Below are 25,481 nucleotides of genomic sequence, written 5' to 3'. Positions count from 1 at the left end.
AAATATTTCAGCAGTTTAACTAGTGGGAAGCAAAGAAATAAGATTGTAGATACAAAGGTGCTGTAACTGTGTTTTAATCAGCTTACTAAATACAACATGAACATGTATCAATCAACTAACATTTAATTTCATGGTCTATGATTCAAAACTTTTCAAAAGCATAAAGGTACAAAATTATCAGTATTTACTTAACAATTCCTTTCCAACTTTGTTTTATCTCATATAAACCATGTAAAATATTATATAATTGTTACATGTCCTTATGCACTGGAAGAAGACATAATTAGGAATTTTATTAATATACAAATATAATTTGAAATTTATCTTTCCAATTTGATCCCAAAAGAAAAATATCTCCACATATAAAAATACAGCAACATAATTTTTTAGGTACGGTGAGTAAATACAGGAATCTTCTAAACTCTATCCCCAACAGACAACACTTCACTGATAAACTACTGAGCTAAAGTTTGTTTTAAATTGTTGCGGCAGAAAATGGAAACAAATCTCTATAAATTTCATTTAGAAAGTAAACTGCCTTAATTGCACATTCATTTAGGAGTATTATCCAAAGATTTCCCATCAGAGTCACACTTTGACTTGGAATGTATGTGTACATACTTATCTCTTCTCTACTGAAAGAGTGGTTTTTCATGATCTGAGTGATTCAGTTTTTCACAGAATAATTTAGTTTATCTGAATTCTATTCTTGTTAAGGAGCAGTGAAAATTATTAAGGAAAGTCAGGTTCTTCTCTAGCATTTTGCTTGATAGCAAAAATTACTTTAGTTTTAAAAGGTCTGTTTCTGACCATTATTTTTGTCTCAAGTGGAGAAGGGCCTGAGGGTAAGGGTCATTAACATCTTTCACTAAGACAAAAAGATTCAACTGTGGTTGCTAGGATACCAACAGACAGATTCACTTATTACAGTCAGGAACAGTTATTCATAATGTCTTCTCACAAAACAACATACTAACTGCAAAAAGAAGGAAGCTTAATGCAAACAAAGTCTAAAGGGCAGAGGCAGTCCCTGCCCTTTAAGAGCTTAATATTGTCTGTTACTGGTATTTAAAAGTACATTTTAAATAAGCTATTTTTTAAAGGAATGGAAATAAGTAGACAGCAGGAAGAAGTGAAGGAGGGAAGTTAAATGTATAGGCCAAAGAATAAGTCAACTGTTTCATCTGAGTCTGCAGTCACATTCTTTTGTTCACTAACTTATTTAACTGAATGACTCTGTACTATGTGCTGATTACTGTTCTAGGCATTAACTCCACTGGTTAATAAGACAAAGCTCGAGCCCTCATTGAGCTTACACTCCAGGAAGGAGACCAAGGAGAAGTTAATATTTGTGCCTATAGGCAAGCATGAATGTGTTTGTGTGTGTGTGTGTGTGTGTGTGTGTATACACAAGCATGAATGCATGTGTATACACACCGTGTGAAAAGGGCACGGAGGCAGGTCAGTGAAGGCCTTACATATATTTAGCGATTACTACATGCGAAGTGCTAGGCTAGGCAATGAGGACAGAGTGTAACAAGAGACACATGTTTTCTGACACTCAAGTTTATCTGGGTGGGAGATCCAGGTAAACTAACAGGGAAGTATTCTGGTGCCACTTACTGCCTGCGTAACCTTGGCAAGTTGGTAACACCTTCATCATGAATAGTGGCACTAACCTTCAAAAGTTATTGTGAACATTAGATGTTTATAAAACGTTTGGCACATTGCCTGGTAAACTACAAATTTTATTATTTCAGTTAAGAGCCCACGTTATAGAATAACAAGAAATGAGATTGATGGAAATTGAGGATGGCAGAAAAAAGGAAAGGATAATAAAGGTATGTAAAAAATCAAAAAGGGAGGAGAGCTGGGTTTGCATTAGAAGCTCTTTGTAAAACACACCGCTAAGTGTATTTATAAGCCTACAAGGAATAGTATACAATGGAATTATATCACATACCCAATTAAGTGACAAGAATTAAACAATACATGATTGGCAGAGAAAAGAGGAGGAGAGAACAATTTAAATAATAAAAGTGGCTCTGCCACTATCTTACTCAATGAGGGACTATTTCAGAGTAAATGAGATTTACAGAAAAAAATCTGCAGTCCTACAGGCAAGTCTCAGATCCCACATATAAAGTGTGAGCACCTCACCTCACTGAGTGAGTCCAGATATAAACAAAGACTGTTTTTTCATATGTGTCCCCTAAATGCAAATGTACTATTTAATCTGGTGCTCAAGTAGATAAATAGCAAAAGGAATTTTTATTAGATGTGATTTTCATTACCTTTTGTACTTACTTTATAACTAATTCTTGTCCACTATACGACCTCTGTTTTATAGATACACAATTTTCTACATTTTATAGATAAATAAGCTCAAGGACACCAGAAGGTCTGCTTCATTCTGCCTGGCTCCAAATCTCTGTAGCCTTTATTCAGTGCCCAGGCAACCCTGAGTTTTGATTTGAAGGGAAAGGCTAAGACTAAGGAGGAAGGTGATATAAAACATGTAAGAGAAAAAGTTAATAAGACTAATAGGGATTTTTAGGAAAAGATAAAGACATTAAGACCAAAGACAAGGAAACCAAGTCAGAAGCTGATGTGTAGTAACTGCTCATCACAAATTTCCAGAACAATATTGACTTCACATATATTATACCTCTGTGCATTCTAAATATTGAAGTATACTGGAAATTCAAACATTTCAGCATCCAAGCTCTATCTCCCAGACTATCTCTCACACCCAAAAGCAGGGTGCATGCGTACACACACACACACACACACACAAAGCTTCACCAACTCATTTGTCTGGACATAAAGTAACAAGTTCTATTGTCTTAGAAACAGAAATAAATATATAACAATAAACTTGCTGAAAAGAATATAAGTATGACAAAATTGAAAACTGGGAATAAAGAAAAAAACCTTCAAAGTAGTAAATGAATATGGTGCCTCTGATAGTAATAACGAAATTGAGAAAAATAACAAATAGAAGCAAAAGTAAGTCATTCAAAAGAGGTCTTTGGAAGTATATTACAAAAAAAATCCTGCAACTTAATTCACTGGTCATTTACTCAGTGCCTGTGTCCTCACACTAACAGAGATAAACATCGAATCATATTTCCCATCATCATTTTAGCAACTTCCCTTTACCTTGGGGGGAAAATCTCTGGCCCCAGTAAATAACAAAAGTTGTTATATGAAAGAATAATAACATTAATGATAATGATAGCAGTTACTCTAGGACTGTGTAACATACCTTTAACATTTTACCCTATGAAGTAAGTACTTTAGCCTGATTCTACCTAGGAAAAAACTTACTCTCATGTTAAGAAGCTGGCCTAAAGTTGTTTAACACTGTTGGGATTGGGACTCACTCTCACGTCTGCTTAACATCAAGGCTCTTAACCACTTTATACTGTTTCTACATTTTAAAGATACAAACTTTCCCATGAGCACTCTGCATTTTCTAACATGGAGTTTATGGACATGAAATAATTCTCCCACACAATACGTAAGAAGTAACTAAAATGAACTATCAGTGCCTTAAATACATATAACTTTTCATCTCCCAAAGCTAAGGCCTTTTTTTTTTTTTTTTTTTTGCGGTACGCGGGCCTCTCACTGCTGTGGCCTCTTCCATTGTGGAGCACGGGCTCCCGACGCGCAGGCCCAGCGGCCATGGCTCACGGGCCCAGCCACTCCGTGGCATGTGGGATCTTCCCAGAGCGGGGCACGAACCCGTGTCCCCTGCATCGGCAGGCAAACTCTCAACCACTGCGCCACCAGGGAAGCCAGCTAAAACCTTGTGTTTATTCCTATTTCATACTATACAAGTATTATCCTTGAATGGCTCATAAATTGATAAAATGGGAACACAACTACATATAAAATAAATGTTATTGTTAAAAGTCAGAGAATAACGTTTCAAATATATGAGAAGTGGGTTATACCAGATTCTCATTAAAATACTCTGGGCCTACAAGGGCTTATTAACCTCTAGATTTTTGAAGTACTAATTTTACCTGGGTCATTATGGGAATGAGGCACCACAAAGACTTGAAGGGGCTTAGTATCCCATTCATCAGCTTTATAGGTAATGTCAAATCCTTGCTTCCAAACTCCACCATCCGGATTGTCGAAAGGAATTAGACTGTAAACATCTAACATCTAAAAATATGAGACAAAGAAAAAAAGTTAAATTTAATCATGTATAACCATTATTAATTTGCTCAAAACTACTCCTTGCTATACTGTATATATATTTTAAAAGATAAAACTATTTCTGTAGACATTATCTAAAGAGTTTAAGACAGAAAATATTTCATCATCATTCCAAGGGTTAAAATGCTATTTGCATTATATAATTAACCTGATAAATAATCCCCTTCCTCTTCTGCTTCTAATACAAAATATCTTCATTCAATTCTTCTTCCCTTGCTTTACTTCCAATACAATTTAATAGAAAATGATGGGAACTGAAGAGCAAACAAAAAAAAATTTCATCATGATCAAGTATTTTAGCATTTTCAAACACGGTACTGAAAATTATTTTATACTTCGTCTTTATATTATAATCAATCTCCTATGTATCTGAATCTGAATGGAAATGGATCTGTAGCTATTCTTTAATTTTGCCTATGTATGTTTACCTTTTTTATTCTAAAAATAAAACTATAACAGGGTCAACTAGGTTTAAAAATGGAAGCATTTTTTACATTGAGATTTAGCTTTTAGTGTTCAAATATTTTCTAAGTTTCCAATGTAGTGTTCCTTCTAGATAATAATGTTTTTAGACAAAAAGGAAAAAAATATTACCAAAAAACAAAGCCAAACAAACCTAAAAACTTATTTTTCATACTCTTTAAAATAGTAAGTGTAACAAGGAACACAAACCTCCTTTGGTAAAATTCAAACTAAAAAATTACATCCTAATAAATACATAAATGTGTTAAAAAATTTTTTAAGATAAGCAAGTCATATAAAAGTGAATACAAAGTATTTTAAGACAATAATATATCTTTCACTTGGAAGTTTATAACTAAAATAAAATACTCCCAAGGATGAGAACAAATCTTTGGTAACCAGCTGGATAAGAGGATGTGAGAGCACTCTCTGCTATTCCTTCCAGGTCTTTCTGGGGCCCTGCAGCTTTCCCAGTACCCTGCTGCCTTGCTCTGCCTCATTTCCATGGCTGCTCTGCAGCTCCTTTCTGTCCAGCTCAGATTTAGACCCTTCCCCTCCCCACCAAAAAAGATTTTATCATTTCCCTTTAAAAGGTACTTAATTAAAACCTAAACAAAGCCAAGCCTTACAGAAATAGATACCCCTTCAAAGCACAGGATCGTGATCCTATCTGAACCTGGCCACACACTAGGCTGATGAGGCTGTAGGCACGCAGCCCAGGCAGCTCCACTGTCCCCAGCTTCCTGCGTGGCCTGTGAGCCATGGCCTCGAGATCATATCATGTTCTCTGTCCCCAAGAGTTAATGAAAACTTCTACTCTGAAGCAAGGCCAGAGCCAACTCCTTTTGTCCAACTTTAAAATATTCACACCCCAGGGTCCTGTCACCAAGTTCCAGTCTAAGGTACAACGGTAAAATAGCTCTTTGCCAATCTGTAGAACAGAGCAAACATGAGTGACACACCGAAAGTTTAAGAAAGGCCGAAGTCCTTTCTTACCTTAGTTTTCAACTCCCCTACCCTCTAGAACAGGGCTACCCAAGGGAAATATAATGCAAGCCAAATACATAATTTAAAATTTTCTAGTAAAATGAAATAGGTAAAATTAATTTTGATGATATATTTTTTAACCTGATATATTTGAAATTTTACCATCGTAACATGTAATGAATGAGCAAGATATTTTACATTCTTTTTTCACATTAACTCTTCAACACTTTGTGCGGATATTAGTGCACATCTTAATTCAAATTAGCCACACTTGAAGTGCTCATTAACCGCAGGTGGACAGCAGCCTCCATCCTGGACAGCACAGCTTTAGAACATTTCCCTTCCCTCTCACAAAGGCATATTCAGTAAAAAGAATCTAACCTTACACTGTGTGAAACCTATAATGTAGAACAGATATATACTAAGAGTAGGGCTTTTCTGGTACTCTCCAAAGGAAGGTAAAAAAAATCTCTTTGGCCAGATTTAAACCTCTGAAGGTCTTCAACTATTACAGAAAATAAGACCTAAGAAGCATACAGAAAAGGCCATACTCAGGAAGTATAAAATAAGAAAAATTAGGAGAAACAGAATTACAGAAATTTATCACTCAAAAGAACATTAATGATCACTTGACTAATCAAATGATTTTACAAAAATAGAAATGATAATCCAGAGAATTCAGCAACTAAGAACAGATACCAGATCAAATCTAAAAAAACAAAAACAAATCAAAGCCCAGTGATTATTAACAAATGCATACATTACCTGCACATCTGAACTCTGACTTCCACTTTGTGAAGCAAACAGACAGTCTCCAGGGTCAACTGTGAGAGACAACTGTTTCGATGGCAGAAGAGGTGAGCCGGCACCTTGGCTGAAATTGCCTTTTGAGCTTTTCGAACCATCTTCCACAGACTCACTCAAATTGATGACAGAGTCTCTAATATTTGAGATGATCTCATTATTCTCAGCTAGCAAACGTTCCAAATGGTCTATTTTTTCTTGCAACATTGAGAGCTGGCCCTACAATAAAAAAGAAAGAGGCAGCTATATGAAACTCTAATATAGCTCTGCAGAGACACACAACATTTTTTTTAAACTATGTGCCTGACCAAGAGGGCAGCTACTCTCCCTTCACTATCCACTTTTATAAGTTGGATCACATAATGCATGAACGCATAACAGCTGGCTGTTAAAACACCAATTTACAGCAGAAAATCTTCTCCATGGCTGCAATCTTTGTTTAGTCATATTTTAAAATGTGCAACAGAAAGATCAAAAATATTGGGGGCTATATTTTCTATTACCCCAAACCCAGCCCTAAAAGATCTTCAGTTCAGATCTCTAAAATCACTGAGTATAACACCATATTATACTCAGCTATGAAATTTTAAATTTAACTATAATTGATTCCAGTTACTTATAAGAGCAAAAATGTATGAACCTAAAAAAGATCATTCCATTTGAATCAGTAACACTAGTGAACAATCCTAAAGAAGAACTATCATCAATAGAAAAATCAACTAGTCAATTCTTAATTAGCTATATTATGAAAAAGACTGGCATGAACCTTCCCCAAGCAACTGTACTGTAAGTCATTTAGATTGCTTCTACTATACTGTGTATCCTTCCGTTTTTTTAATTGATCCTCACATGTAGAGGCTTGCCACCTCTAAACATAAACCATGCTATATAGAATAAACCTTCAACTTATGAGAGCAATGACAATCTTTGTCTTGTTCACTCCTATATCTTGGGTCTCAAATACATAGTACTTATATGTTTATCACATGGCCCTTACATTTCTTCAACTCAACAATAATTCTTTAGTGAACACCCACTGTACAGGCATAAGGTTACATGCTGGAAAAACAGATGTGCATTAGATATGGGTCCCTGTCTGAATACACAAGGTGACCTTGCATTTGTGCCACAGCAATAGCAATAGCCTGCGCTATGACCCCAAAAATGTCCACATTAAGGTTTAATAAAATATATGCATAGAAAATAAACAAATCCGTACACCCAGAAACAAAAATTCTCTCACCAGTAAATAACAGGAAGACAGAAAGGGGGAAGGAAAAAAAGAAGAAAAAACACCTACATGTCCCAAAGTGAAGGACTGGTCAAGTGATACATCTAATATCATGAAACAGTTTTCAGTCGCTAAAAAGTTAGAAATACAAATTTTTTTAAACAAAGAAATATTGGGAAGTTACTTTCAGGAGATACAGTGAAGAAAACCCAGTTTTAAAATAGTATGTATGAAAAACGTAGCATGTATGACATGATTGATCCTCTTTTGATAAAAAAAATACATAAGGAAGGCCATAATCAAGATGGAAAAAACTGGTTAAGGGTATTTATACTCTTCTTTAGTCCATTATGAGTGGTTGTGGATTTTGTAACGGGGAGGCCAAGAATAAGAAAGATTCAAGTTCCAAGTATTGGCCAGTTCAGCAAGGGGTAGGGAGAAATCAAAAGAGTGCTATCTACCAAGAGAAGACCACTTCAGCAAACTGTGAGAGAGGTGACAGAAGTCTGAAGGGACTAAGGGAGATACTTTGGAATAAGAAAAAAAGTACAGTAAGTCCCCTACATACAAATGAGTTCCATTCCAAGAGCGCGTCTGTAAGTCCAATTTGTTTGTAAGTCCAACAAAGTTAGCCTAGGTACCCAGCTAACACAATCGGCTATATATTGATAGCACTGTACTGTGGTAAGTTTATAATACATTCGCATCTTTGAAAGTTCGCAGCTTGAAGGTTCGTATGTAGGGGACTTACTATAGCCAAGATGAGAAGCAAACCAGCAGGAAGGTACCTTGAGGGTGAGCGGGAGAGACAACACTGGAGATGAATACCCAAAGCCTAGACGTTGAAGAAACAAAGAGCACAAGATGGCCATGGACCTCCTCAGACCTGAAAGATGTTCTCACAGGCCTCTCTACTTAGACACATATGATAGAAAGAGCCCCCTACAGGTCAGAACTGTAGTCCTTTAAGGCAACTGTCACCTCTAGGGTGGGGTGCCATGTCCTACAAGGGAGAACTCAAGCCTGTTCATCAATGTATAGAAAAGCAGAAAGTGCAAGGTCTTAGCAAAGAACTCATCCTGCAAGACAAGCCTCACTTCCCCCCGTGAAAAGCAAGAGAGAGAATATGGATCAGTCCTTGACTAGAAATGGCAAAACAAATGAAACCTGATGGATCACTGACACACTAGTTCAGGGTCCAAAGAAGCTAACGATGGAGGTTGCCGGTCAGCAATTGAGCAATATTACACTACAAATCTTTCTCTATAGGCACACATCCATATTGGTCGATTGGCTCTCGTGGAAAGACCAAAGGGGGCCCTTGGCCTAACCCAAAGTTCACCCAAAGAAGCTAAAAATATTTGAGAGTTAGGTACACAGCTGACTAATCTGTATTTAATTTCCTAAACAGACATGCTATCAAAGGCTGTCTGAAATAAGGGAAAAACTTTTCTTCACTCATTATCACAACACCCCGGACTGAGGCTTTTTGAAATCACCACTGATGAGTTTCGTTGAATATTTCCAATACTGAAGATACAAGCCTACTTCACGTGATGCTTGCAATTTCTACCGAAGCAGGTAACAACAGTAAATCAAGTTCCTCTGAATCCAAGCAGAATTAGAACATGTTGCCTTGTCTTGCCTGCGGTAAAGCTACACACCTCCATAAAATAAAACCTTAGCTTGGTCTAAAATACCACCATCGCAGAGCTTTTTTTTTTTTTTTTTTTTTTTGCGTTACGCGGGCCTCTCACTGTTGTGGCCTCTCCCATTGCGGAGCCCAGGCTCCAGACGCGCAGGCTCAGCAGCCATGGCTCATGGGCCCAGCCGCTCCGCGGCATGTGGGATCCTTCCGGACTGGGGCACAAACCCGTGTCCCCTGCATCGGCAGGCGGACTCTCAACCACTGCGCCACCAGGGAAGCCCCATCGCAGAGCTTTTAAAGATGCTAAGTGTTTTATCAGACGCTTATAATGTATAAATTAATTCATTGGTGCCCATGTTTCTCCAGATCTTTCTGTACTTTCGGGAAAAGATAATTTTGGAGGCATGCACATAGCAAAGCCACCTATAGCTTAAAAGAACACACTGAGAAAAAGAGCCTCCTTTTGCGAATATTCTCACTATGGCCACAGTCCCAAAGCCCATGGACGAGAGTATTATACAAAATAAACATTACAGGCGATGGATGTTCCATGAAAAAAGATCCTGCAGGCATTAAAGATGACTTTCAATCTCACTGTAGCTTTAAAGATACAATTAATGATCAGTACCTGGAATTCTGTACTGAATTAATAAGTCCATGGAGAAAATTGTGGCCTAGAGATATGTTAGCATAATGGTCTAATGAAAATCATTTTTTAAACTATATTATGCAGTGGAATAAAGTCTCGCTACAAACAGCTAAAATTCTTGAAATATACATACTTCCATAAGCAAATTCTGTACACACAACAGAGAAGCATGATATGACCTTAAAAAGATACACTTGTAGTCTGCATTAAAGTAACAGAAATCATAGATAATGTTTCAGTTATGCTGACAAGTCAAAGAATGCTGATGGTAATACTGAAAAAGACAATTTTCTGTAGGGCAAGAAAATCACTTGTGAGAAAACCACTTTATTCTTTGATTTGCTAATCAGTTCTACAGGGAGGCCACAGTGTTGCACTGCCAAGGAGTGGCGAAGGAGGTCATGATATTTGATTTACTCTGCTTCTGGTGAAAAAGAAAAACTGAGAAAAAAAAAAAATCACTGATAGCAAAGACTTTTGAGAGAAAATTTAGAGCCTACTACAAGCAAACCAAGATCAGTACCCACACTGCCCTATGAACAAAATCAATCTATATACACCTAACTGCTAAATCCAAAAACTTCTATAATTATTTGTCCCATATAAGACACTAGCTGCTGGGATTGGCATCACTGTAATCACTCAAGTATGGCTGAATGTGCATATCATTCTTCCTTCCTGTTACAACTGAGAAAATATGTGCCTCCCTGCCCCGCTTCAAAGACCAACACTCCACTGGTGAGCTCCAAACCCATCTCTCCCAATTGCTCAAAGGCTGTATTCTTTTGGTTAAACTCCCTCAACACTGCTTCATCAAACTCGCCTTCTAAAAGCAACTCATCCTCAATAGTATAACATATTATATTAGGTCAAATTATATGAAATTGCCATTCTCATAAGCCAAAAATAGTCCAATGTCACCAATTTCTTATGGTTCAACTTAATCCTATATCCTATCTAATAAAATAAACTCTGGTGCTTCCCTTAGCCCCACCATTCCCTTACTCATCATCTTGAGGAGCATTTGGCCCAGTGGACCACTCCCTCCTCCCGGAAATATTTTCTTCACTTTTTCACAGCACCGCATGCTTTTGGTTTTCCTCCTGCCAACTGTTTATCAGTCTCTTTCTCTCCCCAGTATCTAAACAACGGAGGCCCTCAAGGTTAGCTCCTGAGAAATCTGCCTTCTCTATACTGTCTTAAATGATCTCATCCACTTCTTGGTTTAAATTCCATTTTCTGTACTGATGTCTCCCATATTTATATCTCCAAATGAGACCTCTTCTCTGAAAAACAGACCCATATATCCAAATGATTACCTGACTACTCCACTTCGGTTTCAAACTTAAGTCTGAAAGATTACTTTCCCCAAAAAGCCATCTTATAGGCCTCCAGTCTTTACTAAGTAGCTTCAATGTCTACCTCGTTGGCCACTCCTGAAATCCTCCTCACCCTGTTCACACATCCAACCCACCTGCAAGTTCATTCATCCTATCTCCAAAATATTTACTGAATCCATCTACCTCTCTCCCTCTCAACTGCTACCACACTGGTCCAAGCCACCAACAATCTCTCCTAGCCTAGTATAGCAGCCTCTTAACTGATTTCCTATATCCACATCCTTCAACCATGCCCTACTCAGCTGTAATACCTTTATTACAATCCAGTGCTAGTTTCTTATCACACTTAAAAAAAAAATTAAAACACCTCACACTAGACTCAATAAGGACCTGCATATCCATCTCCCCACGCTGCTCTCTTTCTCTCTCTCCTCCAACTTAGCTTCACCCTGATCTTATCTCAGTTCTAAACCTGCTCCTCTCCATCCCATCAAGACCTTGGTTCATGTTCTCTTTACAGAATGCTCCAGCTCCCTTCTGCTCCAAATGTCCCCTCTGCATAGTCTTCTCTAGCCATCCTCTCGAAAACAGGCCTCCTCATGTTATACTCTATGTCAGCTTATTTTTTGTTTCTTCCACAGCATTTTTACCAATTTTATTCATGTACTATTTCCCCATCTTCATCACTAAATGAATCACTATATTCAGAACAAGCACCACAGTTGTTTTACTCATCATTGTACCCTGATCCCTAGCACAACACTTGGCACACAATAGAAATGCAAATATTTACTTTAAAAAAAAAAAAAAAGACAGAAAAACAGTGTGTAACATTTTTCCTAAGACAAGGAAGTAGTAAATGTCATTTTTTGGCACATATACCTACACCAAAAATAATACAAATAAAAATGAAACTAATAATTTTTAAAGAAAGAAAATCCAGAAAAACTCTTCACTGTAACCCAAAAAGTAGGTAAGAAAAGAATCAGGAGTCCTAAATAATAGGGTGATCTTCATGGACTGTTTGGGAAATGAAATAAAAAATGACCCATATTTGGTCACATAGTGACAATCACGACCTCGTGAGTAGAGTAAAATACGTGTCTCCTTTTCTAGGGCAAAGATTATGGATTCTGTACAGTCCAATCAAATGTTTTCAGATTTCACAACCTTCAGTAACCATGGTTCAATGGGCTATGATTTTCAACTGACGTGTGGGGGGCAGGGTGGAGGGAGTTTGGATAAAGAACGCTGAGATGATTCTAGAATCCTTCTTACCATGGTAGTGATATGAAATCTTCATTCAACCGAATCAAATTTATAATTAAGAGAACTCTAGAGGAAATATTATTACACGTATATTATATAACCACCAATGGCAAAATGCAAAAGAAACTTCACCCAAAGAAACAAAACCTCACCCCAATATGTGTGTGTGTGTGTATATACCTGCAACTCTAGATCTATACCCCCTTTCATTTATGCTTTTTCCCCCCTTTAAATTTAATTTTGTTAGATTCAGCATGTCACTCCATCACATCAAGATTTTTCTGCACTTGGATTCTGTCATTGAAGTGTCCTTCATGAAGTGAATGTGGTTGGGTGAACAAGGCTCTAACAGTGACCATTAGACTCATTGGAAAGGTTGCTCAAAATTACAGATCCCTGGGATTCATCCTGGAATCTCAGGTAGGGCCCCAGAAACTGCAATGGTAATGTTCCACAGGTGACTCTGGTGATTAGCCAAGTTTGGGACCTATGGCTCTGACATCATGCATTTTAGTGAAATACCTAAGAGAATGCAGCAGACAATAAACCATTTGGCAAGTCATCCCTCAACTCCCCACAGGGTGACATGAATTCACAGACCTGCACCCTTTGATAATCTGTTTAAATAGATATTAACTCTCCTCCATCTCATGCTCTAGGATATTATACCTTACCACATTTTTATTTTTTTTATTTTTTATTTTTTTTGCGGTACGAGGGCCTCTCACTGTTGTGGCCTCTTCCGTTGCGGAGCACAGGCTCCGGACGCACAGGTTCAGCGGCCATGACTCACGGGCCCAGCCGCTCCGCGGCACGTGGGATCCTCCCAGACCGGGGCACGAACCCGCGTCCCCTGCATCGGCAGGCGGACTCTCAACCACTGCACCACCAGGGAAGCCCCCACATTTTAATTTTTAAATAACAGCAAATAATGATTACTTTTAATGACTCCTTTTACCAGATAAATGTAAAGGCAGTTTAGCTAAATAGTTAAGCACACGGGCTCTGGGTCAGACTGTTTGGGTTCCAATCCTAGATGTGGCACTTACAAGCACTGTGACCTTGAGGAAGTACAACAGCTTAACTTTGGGGAGCCTCAGTTTCATTATGGCTAAATGCAGTGCTAATACCCATTGCTTGGAATGGCTGTAAATGAACTTAGCACAGAACCTGCCACCAAGTAAGCACTCAAGAAGATATTACTGCTGCTACTGCTATAATAAAAGTTTGGCTTTCTAAAATTACTTTGAAGGGGGACAACAACTGTGATTAAGAACAGACTCTAAAGCCAAGTCAAGAGAGTAGCATAACCAAAACAGCAGCATAGGAGACCCCAGCCTCCATCTTCCCACAAAGATCAACAATTAGATAGCTATCAGCTATCCACAAACAAAATAGTTCTCGGAGAGCTCTGGAGTCTACTTACAGAATTTCAGCAACACAGTGGAACAACAAACTGAGAATACCACCCAGAAAAAGAAGGAAAGCAGCTGCATTTTGCCTGCATCATGCCATCCCCCAAGCCAACATTGTTCACTGCCAAGAGCGAACTCCACAGCTAGAAAGAGTTCTCCTTGCTGGGAAAGAAAAGTGGGTAAGTGATCAACCTCAGCCCTTTGGAGCACTGTACAAAGACACACATAGAGACACCTAGGAACAAGGAAGAAAAGCAGGGGCTACCAATAGCAGTCACACAGCAGGAGGTCACAGTGACCAGCTGTGCAGAGAAACCCAGCAGCTTCCATCACTGAAGAAGGAACCAATAGCCAGCACAGTAGTCACAGAACCCCTGCAGATTTCACCAGTTTTCACCCCACATGTGTTCACATTCATTGACTCCAGCCCCCTGTGTCCCTTCCTGCTTCCTCCACACCCATCCCCTCTGGAGCCCAGGAACCACATCAGCAGCCAAACCAGGCCTCTGTGGCTGCTCAAGTGCAAGATTCCAGCCTAGATCCCCCACTACCATGGGAGCCCCTCCAGCTGTGCACTTGCAAGCTGCTGCCAACCTGATGCCTATCACCAGCCTCCATCACCTGCACACACCCAGGAAGAGACTGTGCAGCCATGGGAAAGCATGCCTACCGCAAGGGCCCCCACAGGTCCTTATGGGTCAGGACGTGGTCCTGTCTTCTGTCACCGGCAGGCAACACTGTGCCCACCAGCAGCTAGGTCTGCCAGCTGTGCACCTGCACACCCCCAGACTGCTCCTGTCACCAGCCTCCACTGCGGCGTGCTCATGGTGAGACGGAGCAGTCACAGTAGTACACATCAACCCCCAGGGGCCCTGCAACTACCAGTGTACCCATAGTTGGCTCCAGCTTTGCTGCCTGACTTGTAGTGCCACAAATACACGTACGTCTGCAACCGGCCCTGCCACTACACTGGCCCCTGTAGCTGGCTCCCATGGGCAAATGTGTGCACACCACCAGCTCTGGCCATCACTGCTGTCTGCTCTGATACCTAGCCATTGAACCTAGTGATGCCACTGAGGACTCAGACAGCCCTTGTAGCCACTGAAAACACCCTGTGTCACTCACCAGAGACCACACATATCAATGTTGTGAAATCCAGTGGCCTGAGCCAAAGAGACATCACACTGACCCCCAAAACTGATGCAGCCACACACCCCTGCACTTGAAGCTCTGCACCACTAGACCTGGGGTCACAATATGCTCCAGCATGCCCCCACCCACAGGTGAAAGGCTTCTCTTACCAGTCAGTCCATAGTTTGGAGAAGGTCACTGCTTCTTCAAATGCAGACACCTTTACTAGGCTACAAGGATCACAAAGAATCAGGGAAGCATGGCTCCACCAAAGGAATACAGTAAACCTCTAGTAACTGGTCTCAAACAAATGAAGATACATTTGCTGGAATTGCCCAACAAATAATTCACAATTGTTCAAAAGATGCTCAGAGTTACAAGAGAAAACAGATAAGCAACATAACAATATCATAAAAACAATATTAAGAACAAAATTAGAAGTTCAATGAAGAGATGGAAAACATATATAAGAACCAAACAAGAAATTTTCAAGCTGAAGAATACAATGATCAGTAGAGAGCTCTAACATCAGACTTGACCAAGCAAGTGAGCTCAAAGATAGATCAATTGAAATCATTCAATCAAGAGAAAAAAGAAAAAGGAATGAAAAAGAATTTTAAAAGCCTACATGTTCTGTGGGATGCCAACAAAAGAACCGGTCTGCAAATTATTGGAGTTTGGGAAGGAGAAGAGTGCAGAAAGCTTATTTAATGAAATAATGGCTGAGAACTTTCCCAAACTGAGGAGAGATTTGGATATCAGGTTCATGAAGCTAATAGGTCACCAAACCGAATCAAGTTAAAGTGATCCTCTCCAAGACACAGTTTAACAAAATTGACAGAAATCAAAGACAAAGAAAAATCTTAAAAGCTGGAAGAGAAAAAAAGCTTGTAACGCTCAAGGGAACCCCCAATAGGCTATTGGTGGATTTCTAAGCAGAAATCTTATGGGGCAGGAGAGAGCAGGATGATATATTCAAAGGGCTGAAAGAAGAAAACTGCCAACCAAGGATACTTTCTTTACCTGGCAAAGCTGTCATTCAGATATGAAGAAGGGATAAAGATTTTCCCAGACAAACAAAAGCTAAGGGAACTCATCACAACACCTGCCTTACAAGAAATGCTGAAAAAAGTCTTCCAGCTGAAATGAAAACACACTAATTAGTAACATGAAAACACAGAAAATACAAAACACACTGGTAAAGATAAGTATATAGTCAAATTCAGAATACTCTAATACTGTAATATAGTACAGTGGAGTGCTAACCATTTAACTCTAATAAAATAAAGTTATACATATATATACATATATACAATGGAATATTACTCAGCCATAAAAAGGAATGAAATTGGTTCATCTGTAGAGACATGGATGAATCTAGAGACTGTCATTCAGAGTGAAGTAAGTCAGAGAAAAACACATATCGCATATTAACGCATATATGTGGAACCTAGAAAAATGGTATAGATGAACTGGTTTGCAGGGCAGAAACTGAGACACAGATGTAGAGAACAAACGTATGGACACCAAGGGGGGAAAGCAGCGGCGGGTGGGGGTGGTGGTGTGATGAACTGGGAGATTGGGATTGACATATATACACTGATGTGTATAAAATTGATGACTAATAAGAACCTGTTGTATAAAAAAATAAATTAAATAAAATTCAAAAAAAAAGTTAAGGAAAAAGCATTAAAATAACTAGCTACAGTAATTTGTTAATGGATACACAATATAAAAAGAGGTAAATTGTGACTTCAAAGGGGAGCGTAAAAGGGTAAAGTTTTTGTGTGTGATCTAAGTTAAGTTATCATCGTAAAATACATTGTTAAAACTATGAAATGTTTTATGTAAGCCTCATGGTAACCACAAAGCAAAATGCTACAGCAGATTCACAAAAGACAGAGAGAAGAGAATCAAAGCATACTGCTACAGAAAATCAAGTCACAAAGGAAGGCAGCAAGACAGGAATAAAGAACAAGGGAACTACAAAACAGCCAGACAACAAGATGATATTAGTAAGTTCTTACCAATCAGTAATTACTCTAAATGTAAATGCATTTAATTCTGCAATCAAAAGACAGAGTCGGGGCTTCCCTGGTGGTGCAGTGGTTGAGAGTCCGCCTGCCGATGCAGGGGACACGGGTTCGTTCCCCGGTCCGGGAAGATCCCACATGCCGCGGAGTGGCTAGGCCCGTGAGCCATGGCCGCTGAGCCTCGCGTCTGGAGCCCGCGCTCCGCAACGGGAGAGGCCACAACAGTGAGAGTCCCGCGTACCACGAAACACAAACAAACAAACAAACAAAAAAAAGACAGAGTGGCTGGATGGACAAAAAGCAAGACCTAACTATATACTGGCTACACAACACTCACTTCAGCTTTAAGGACACACACAGATTCAAAGTGAAGGGGTGGAAAAAGATATTCTGGGGAATTCCCTGGTTCCCTGGTCCAGTGGTTAGGACGTAGTGCTTTCACTGCCGGGGCCTAGGTCTGATCCCTGGTTGGGGAACTAAGATCCCTCAAGCTGTGTGACCTGGCCAAAAAAATAAATAAATAAACTAGCAATTAAAAAAAAAAAAAAAAAAGATATTCTGTACAAATGGAAACCAAAACTGAACAGAAGTAAATATAATTTTATCAGACAAAATAGACTTTAAGACAAAAATGGTAAAAAGAAAAAAAAGGTCATTATATATTGATAAAGCAATCAATTAGTCAACAAGGCATAACACTCCTAAATGTATATGTGCCCAACATTGGAGTACCTAAATATATTAAGCAATTATTAACAGACCTGAAGGAAAAATAGGCAATATAATAATAGTAGGGGACTTCAGTACCTCACATTTGACAATAGACAGATTATCCAGACAGAAAATCAACAAGGAAACATTGGACTTGAGCCACACTTTGGAACGAATGAACCTAATGGACATATATAGAACATTTCAACCAACAATAGCAGAATACACATTCTTTTCAAGCACACATGGAACATTCTCCAGAACAGATGATACGACAGATCACAAAGCAAGTTTAGCAAATTTAAGAAGACTGAAAGCACATCAAGCATCTTTTCCCACCAGAATGGAATCTAACTAGGAATGAACTAACAGAATGAATGCTGGAAAATTCATGAATATGTGGAAGTTACATAACACACTCCTGAATAACTAATGGGTCAAAGAAGAAACCAAAAGGGAAATCAAAAAATACCTTTACACAAATGAAAAGGGAAACACAGCATACCAAAACCCAGCAAATGCTGCAAAAGCAGTTCTAAAAGGGAAGTTTATAGTGATAAATGCCTACATTAAGAAAAAAGAAAGATCTCAAATAAACAACATAACTTTACAACTCAAGGAACTAGAGGAAGAAGAACGAACTAAGCCCAAAGTTAGCAGAGGAAGGAATTAACAAATATTAGAGCAGAAACAAATGGAAAGATATCCCTTGTTCATGAGTCAAAAGAACAAATATTGTTAAAATGTTCATATTACCCAACGCCGTCCCTATCAAATTCAATGCAATCCCTATCAAAATTCCAATGGCATTTTTTCAGAAATGGAAAAAAAATCGTGTAATTTGTATAAAATGATGAAAGACCTCAAAAAGCCAAAGCAATACTGAGAAAGAAGAGTAAAGCTGGAGGCATCACACTTCCTGATTTTAAACTGTACTACAAAGCTATAGTAATCAAAACAGTATGGTACTGGCATAAAAACTGACACATAGGCCGATGAAACAGAATCAGAAGCTCAGAAATAAATCCTCACATATATGGTCAACTAATATTTGACAAGGGAGCCAAAAATACTCAATGAGGAATGGATATTCTATTCCATAAACTATGTTGGGAATACTGGAAAACCACAAGCAGAAGAATGGAATTAGACCCCAATCTTATACCACTGAAATGGATTCAACACTTAAACATAAGAACTGAAACTGTAAAACCCCTAGAAAAAAACATAAGGAAAATGTTTGACATTGGTCTGGGCAACAATTTTTTGGATGTGACCCCAAAAGCACAAGCAACAAAAGCAAAAATTAGTACGTGGGACTACATCAAACTAAAAAGCTCTGCACAGCAAAAGAAATAATCAACAACAAAAAAAGGGAACCTATGGAATAAGAGAAAATATTTGCAAACATGTATCTAATAAGGGGTTAATACCCAATATATAAAGAATGCATACAACTCAGTAGTTTAAAAAACAACTGATTAAAAATTGAGCAGAGGGATAGATATTTTTCCAAAGCTGATATACAGATGGCCAACAGGTACATGAAAAGGTGCTCGACAGCACTAATCATCAGGGAAATGCAAATCAAAACCACAATGAGATATCACCTATCACCTCATAATGGATAAAATGGCTGTCATCAAAAAGACAAGAGGTAACAAGTGTTGGTGAGGGTATAGCGAAAATAGAACTCTTGCGCACTGTCAGTGGGAATGTAAACTGGTGCAGCCATTATGGAAAACAGTATGGAGGTTCCTCAACAAATAAAATTAGAACTACTATATGATCCAGCAATGCCACTTCTGGGTATGTATCAAAAGGAAATGAAAACAGGATCTCAAAGAAATGTTCACTGCAGCATTACTCACAACAGCCAAGATACCAAAACAATCTAAGTGTCCATCAACAGATGAATAAAGAAAATGTGGTACACGTGTACACACACACACACACACACACACACACACACCTTACCCATAAAAAAAGAAGGAAATCCTCTATTTGTGATAATTCAGATGGGCCTTGAGGACATTATGCTAAGTGAAATAAGTCAAAAAAAAATACATATACTATATGGTATCATTTACATGTGGAATCTAAAAAATCATAAAAACACAGACTAGAATGGTATTAATAGTTACTCAGGGCTGGAGGAGGGGAAAACGGGGAGATGTTAATCAAAGGGTACAAACTACCAGTTATAAGATGAATAAATTCTGGGGATCTAATGTATAGCACAATGATTACAGTTAACGATACTGTATATACATATGTGTTCCCGCCACAAAAAAGAAATGGTAATTATGTGAGGTGATGGATTTGTCAACTAATATTATTAGAGTAATCATTTCATAACATATACATGTATCAAAGCATCATTTGTACACCTTAAACTTATATAATGTTATACGTCAATTATTTCTCAATAAAGCTGGAAAATAAGATAAAAAATAAAGCCTAGCCAAATTTGAATTATGGTTCCACTATTAATGGCTGTATAACCTTGGGCAAGTTACATAATTTCTCTGTGCCTCAGTTTCCTCATCTGTAAAATGGGGATCACTAATAATACCTAACTCATAGGATGGTTATGAGTGTTAAATTAGTTTGCATACACAAATCAGTTTAAATAGTGCCTGGTGTGGCAGGCAGAATAATGGCCTCCCAATGATGTCCATGTCCTAATCCCTGAAAACTGTGAATCTGTTACTTTACATGGCAAAAGGAACTTTGCTGGTGTGATTAACTTAAGATTTTTGAGATGGGGAGACTGTCCTAGAATATTCAGGTAGTCCCAACATAATCACATGGGGCCTTATAAAGGAAAACAAGGTGATGGAAGAGTCACAGTCAGAGGAGATATGAAGACAGAAGAGCAGGTGAAAGTGATGCCAGGCTAGAAGGGGACCTTTGAGCAGCAAATGCAGGCAGCCTCTAGAGGCTGGAAAAGGTGAGGAAATGGATTCTCCCTTAAAGTCTCCATGAGGAAATCAGCCCTGCCAACGTCTTGATTTTAGTCAAATAAGACCCTTTCCAAACTTCTGACCTGCAGAACTGTAAGATAATACATTTTTCTTGTTTTAAGCCACTAAGTTTGTTGTGATTTATTAGGAAAGTAATACACCTGGCAGAGAGCTGTCCTATATAAAGCTCAGCAAGTATCCTTAAACTTGAAGACCCTGTGAGTGGAAGTCTGCCCAAATGCCCATCAGAAGAGGCAGACAGCTGGGAGCCTAAGGAGCTGAGAGCCCATACAATGGAGCAAGGAAGGTGAGACCATGTGACTTTATAAGCTGTTTCCCAGGGGCATATTTTGATCTAACAAGACTATATACTATCTTTGAATAAAGGAGGCAGAAAAAGACGTTATGGTTACAAAATACTTTTCAGGGAAAGAAACATCCGTATCTTCATCCTGGACAGTTTTGGGATCAATGAACAAAAAGTGTTTTAAAGCTATCTTGGTGCTGTAGTGAAGCAGTGGAGGATGAGGTTACTGCAGTTTGCCAGGTAAACATCGAGGTAGCCAGGGTCGAGCCAAGGCAGCAGAGGTGGAGGAATGTGAAAGGATTTGACAGGACAGATGAATTGGGCGGGGTGCGGGTGGGGGTCTGGGGGGCAGGAAAGCAAGAAAAATGGCCCCTTATTTTTGCTGAGACAACTGGGAGGATGATGGTTTTTGCTGGGGAACTGGGAGGATAGTGGGTGGCATTTTAAGAAAACAAGGAATGTTGGGGAAGGTACAGAGTGAGGGGCAAAGGTTCCATTCTGGAACTATTAGATAGCTCAACAGTGGTGTCACACTGACATGCAAGTCTGAAAGTCAGGAGAATATATAAACTTGAGTGGTCAGTATAAATATGAATTTAAGGCTGTGGGAATGAATGGGATTACCCAGAGAGAGAGTGCACAGATCTGCCTTTTATCATTGTAAAAGGCTCACCAGGCAATTCTCACACATATCCAGTTAAGAACCACTGCATTAAAGCTAAATATAGGAACAGTGATTTGGTAAAAGAGAGTCTGTATTTCCAGCAGGGGTGTCACCGTTATTGCCTTAGTTCCACGTCAGTGAGCTGCTATGCAACTATACAGAAAAATCCTGCTATTTAGTCAGATCTCAGGCACGTGACAGGAAAGCATTTTGGTTTGATAAAATGACAAGTCACCCAAGTGACCACTCCACTCCTTAAGATGTGCAGTGCTGAGGCCAGAAAGAGTGTGAAATAAGGCTGTGGCCACAGTTATGTATGTAACTCTACTACTCTATCAACAAGCCACAAACCACAATTACAAATGACCTTTCAGTGATTTACCCAGACCTGGAGCTGATCATGCCTGAATCTCTTCCAAGGTATTGTCTTTGTGCTTCTACTTGTGCATTCAAAGAAATAAATGCCCTCACCGTGGGAGCACAAAGAATACTTAATTACATAATACCCTGCCAAAACACAAGAGCCAAGGCACTCTTTGCCCTGGAAATCATCATTCATAAATCTCACACCTGCCTAGGTGTGACAGTAACAAAGGCTACTTGGATGTAGGTATATGAATAGAGTGCCAAGTGACTGTGAAGGGAAGAGCTGGGACTCCAAGTTCACCATCCCTTGCTTCCTTCAGGGAACCCAAAAGATTCCTCCTGGCTGCATGTGGGTAACCACTCTGTAGCTGCTGGAATCACTACAGAGGATCCCAGCCCTGACCCAGAAAAACAACAGACCACAGTGGTTCTCCCCATCTTTGTAATCCCATTCTCTCACCACCTCCAAAGTACGGTCAGGATTCCAATTGCTGGCAGCTTTCTGTGGGCTCCAGGACACAGCTCTCCTTCCACCCTATGGGTTTCCAGATGTTTACGGGAATTGGAACCCTATCATCCCCATCCACAGCAGCCCAGTGCAGCTGCACAGGAACCACCTCCTGTTGAGGCCACATTTTAGGCACCGAGCCACTGTATAAAGTGAAATTCTGCAAAACAGGTATCTTTTAAAAAATGATTATGAGAACAAGGCCTTGCAGGCAGCACAAAATGTTTACGTTATAAAATATTTTCATACAGTACAGTTTTATTACTTTCAAATATAGTTAATAACTGCAATTAAGTGGCACTAAGCAAATTAGGTGTTGACTAATAGAATTCTTTAATTCAGCACTTTGCAAACTCTTCCATGGGACATTACTTTTCTTTATAGTTTTGTAACTTTTTAAAAAATCATACTAATTTTTCTTCTAAAACATATTTTATATTTTAATGGAATTTCTATCCTTACACATAGTACTCTGAGATAATATGTCAACAATGTATCCCACCCAAGAACATGCATAAAAGTTCATGGGATACACTTTCAGACTGCAACAATTCCCAAGGAACCAGGATCATACTGTCATGCATTCATCTGATCAAAGACTTCTGGTCTATGTTGTTAATCTATCTTATATTTTTTGACATATGCCTGTCTTTGTACACAAGGGTTATTATGCACAATCCATTTATACTACCTAACTCATTCTCCATGAAGGAATGACATATATTATATTTTCGTATCTGCTAATAAAAGTTCTATCGACATATTATAATTTTACACAGTAATTTTGAGGAACACAATTTTAATGTGAAAAGAAAGTAACTGTCAAAAATGGAAAAAACAAATCAACCTAAACAGTGTTAGCCTATTAAAATAAATGCAATTGGCATGTCTAAGACGGTTTTTCATACAGAAATAGTTCTGGGGAATCTCTGAAGGCAGGATTGTATTAAGTAGATAATCAGCCTACCTTCAGTCTTGTTTATACTATTCATTTCCCGAATAAGCCCCTCTATTCCTTACAGACAAGAGACAGGTGTTTAGGCAAGTCCCACCTGAATTATTATAAATTCTGAATTTCCTTACTTTTCTTTCTAAGCATCAAATATTCTAAAGTTTTACAAATCCTTTCCTAGTGACTTTGTAAAAATCAGTCTGATGGAGAACAGGCTTGTGGTTGCCGAAGGGGAGGAGGAGGGAATGGGTTGGGAGTTTGGGATTAGCAGATGCAAACTATTATATACAGAATGGATAAACAACAAGGTCCTACTGTATAGCACAGGGAACTATATTCAACGTCCTGTGATAAGCCAAAATGGAAAAGAATATGAAAAAGAATGTGTATATATATGTATAACTGAATCACTTTGCTGTACAGCAGAAATTAACACAACACTGTAAATCAACTATACTTCAATAAAATAAATTTTTAAAAAATCGGTCTGAACCAATTGATCTACAAGGGCAAGGAGGAGCACGATAAATACCACAGACACAACAAAAGCAATAGTAAGGCACAATGCAACATAAAAGAATGTAAAATAGCAAACTTCTAAATATCATACTATCAGCTATCAGAGATGAGTTAAAGATATTAATTTCTTGGGTTCTTCAAATTTTTTTTCTTTTAAACAGTTATTGGTTAGATCTCCCCTGAAAGTCACAAGAAGTATCAGGGTTGGCCAAAAAGTTCGTCTGAGTTTTTCCGTAACATCTTATGGAAAAACCCAAACGAAATTTTTGGCCAGCCCAATATCTTGCATCTTGAGTGTTGTCATTTGGCCCTACAAATTTTCACTAATTGGTCTGGGGACAAAGAGTTCTTCTTCAGTTCTGGGGTGAGGGACATGAGGCTAGCCACCATTCAAATGGGACAGGCTCTTCTTTGCTATAAACAACAGGCAGTTTGGGGGTATCCTCAGAAATCTGTTTGATCTTCAGAACAACCTTGAGCTATGAGGCCCCTGCTTAGAGTGCTGCCTTTTGGTCTTTAATAAATCTCTCTCTTCCTCCCTCTCCCTCCCCCACCCCCCAACATACACACACGCACGCACGCGCGTGCACACACACACACCCCACATGCACACACACATACAGTAATCTATTTTTTGTTCTTATAACCTAGAAAAAATAATTTAGTCCCATAATTTGGGCCAAAGGTGAAATGGGCCTTTTTTCATTTCCTACTGAAATCCTTCTTTGTAATCCTTCCTTATGATAGCCTTACCTTTTCTGAGGTATGCTGACCAATGAACTGGTCTCTGACAATTTGAATACAAGCTGCTGCATTTTATTAACATCTGCTACACAGTAATCTTAATCTAAGAAGCATAGCTTTGGGCTATAGGAAATGTTACTTGGCTCTCTGCTGTCTTCTCACAAGGCCCCATGTGAGCTCATTCATTCTCAACTGTGCTGATGATACCAGATCAGCATCTCCCTTCCCCGATCTCTCCCTCTGGCACTCCAGCCCACTTGGCTATTTCCACTCACATCCACCTCATCATAAACGAAACTGAACTTGGCTTCCCAAACTAGCTTATCCTTCCAACTATCCCCTTCTGCAAGCACTACAAGCAGTCTCCAAATGCCCCAAAGGAAAAAGGTGGGAGAACCTTTTTTACTCAAGCCACCCATCATTACCCTTTTTCAAATCTGTTAGAAAGCCCGATACTTCTTGCAAAATGTCTCCACATTTTCCCTCTTCCTCTTGATTCCAGCCAATTCAATACTGGTACAGGGATTTATTGCCTTATGTTT

At 38.9% G+C, this 25,481-nt stretch overlaps 1 protein-coding gene across 1 annotated transcript in view; it reads right to left on the bottom strand.

Moving 5' to 3' along the window:
• The window catches only part of MAN2A1 (mannosidase alpha class 2A member 1), a 159,968-nt gene that overhangs the window by 123,442 nt on the left and 11,045 nt on the right, over positions 1 to 25,481 (bottom strand). Inside the window, exons 2-3 of the mRNA XM_065873309.1 lie at positions 6,448 to 6,705; positions 4,035 to 4,179 (exon numbers count right to left, since the gene is read on the bottom strand). Coding sequence (XP_065729381.1) covers positions 4,035 to 4,179; positions 6,448 to 6,705 — 403 coding nt within the window. The remainder of the gene's footprint in view (positions 1 to 4,034; positions 4,180 to 6,447; positions 6,706 to 25,481) is intronic.

The sequence above is a fragment of the Phocoena phocoena genome, chromosome 3, assembly GCF_963924675.1.
Source record: "Phocoena phocoena chromosome 3, mPhoPho1.1, whole genome shotgun sequence".
NCBI lineage: Eukaryota > Metazoa > Chordata > Mammalia > Artiodactyla > Phocoenidae > Phocoena > Phocoena phocoena.
The sequence above is the reverse complement of the archived record's forward strand: the minus strand, read 5'-3'. Positions and strand labels throughout refer to the sequence as shown.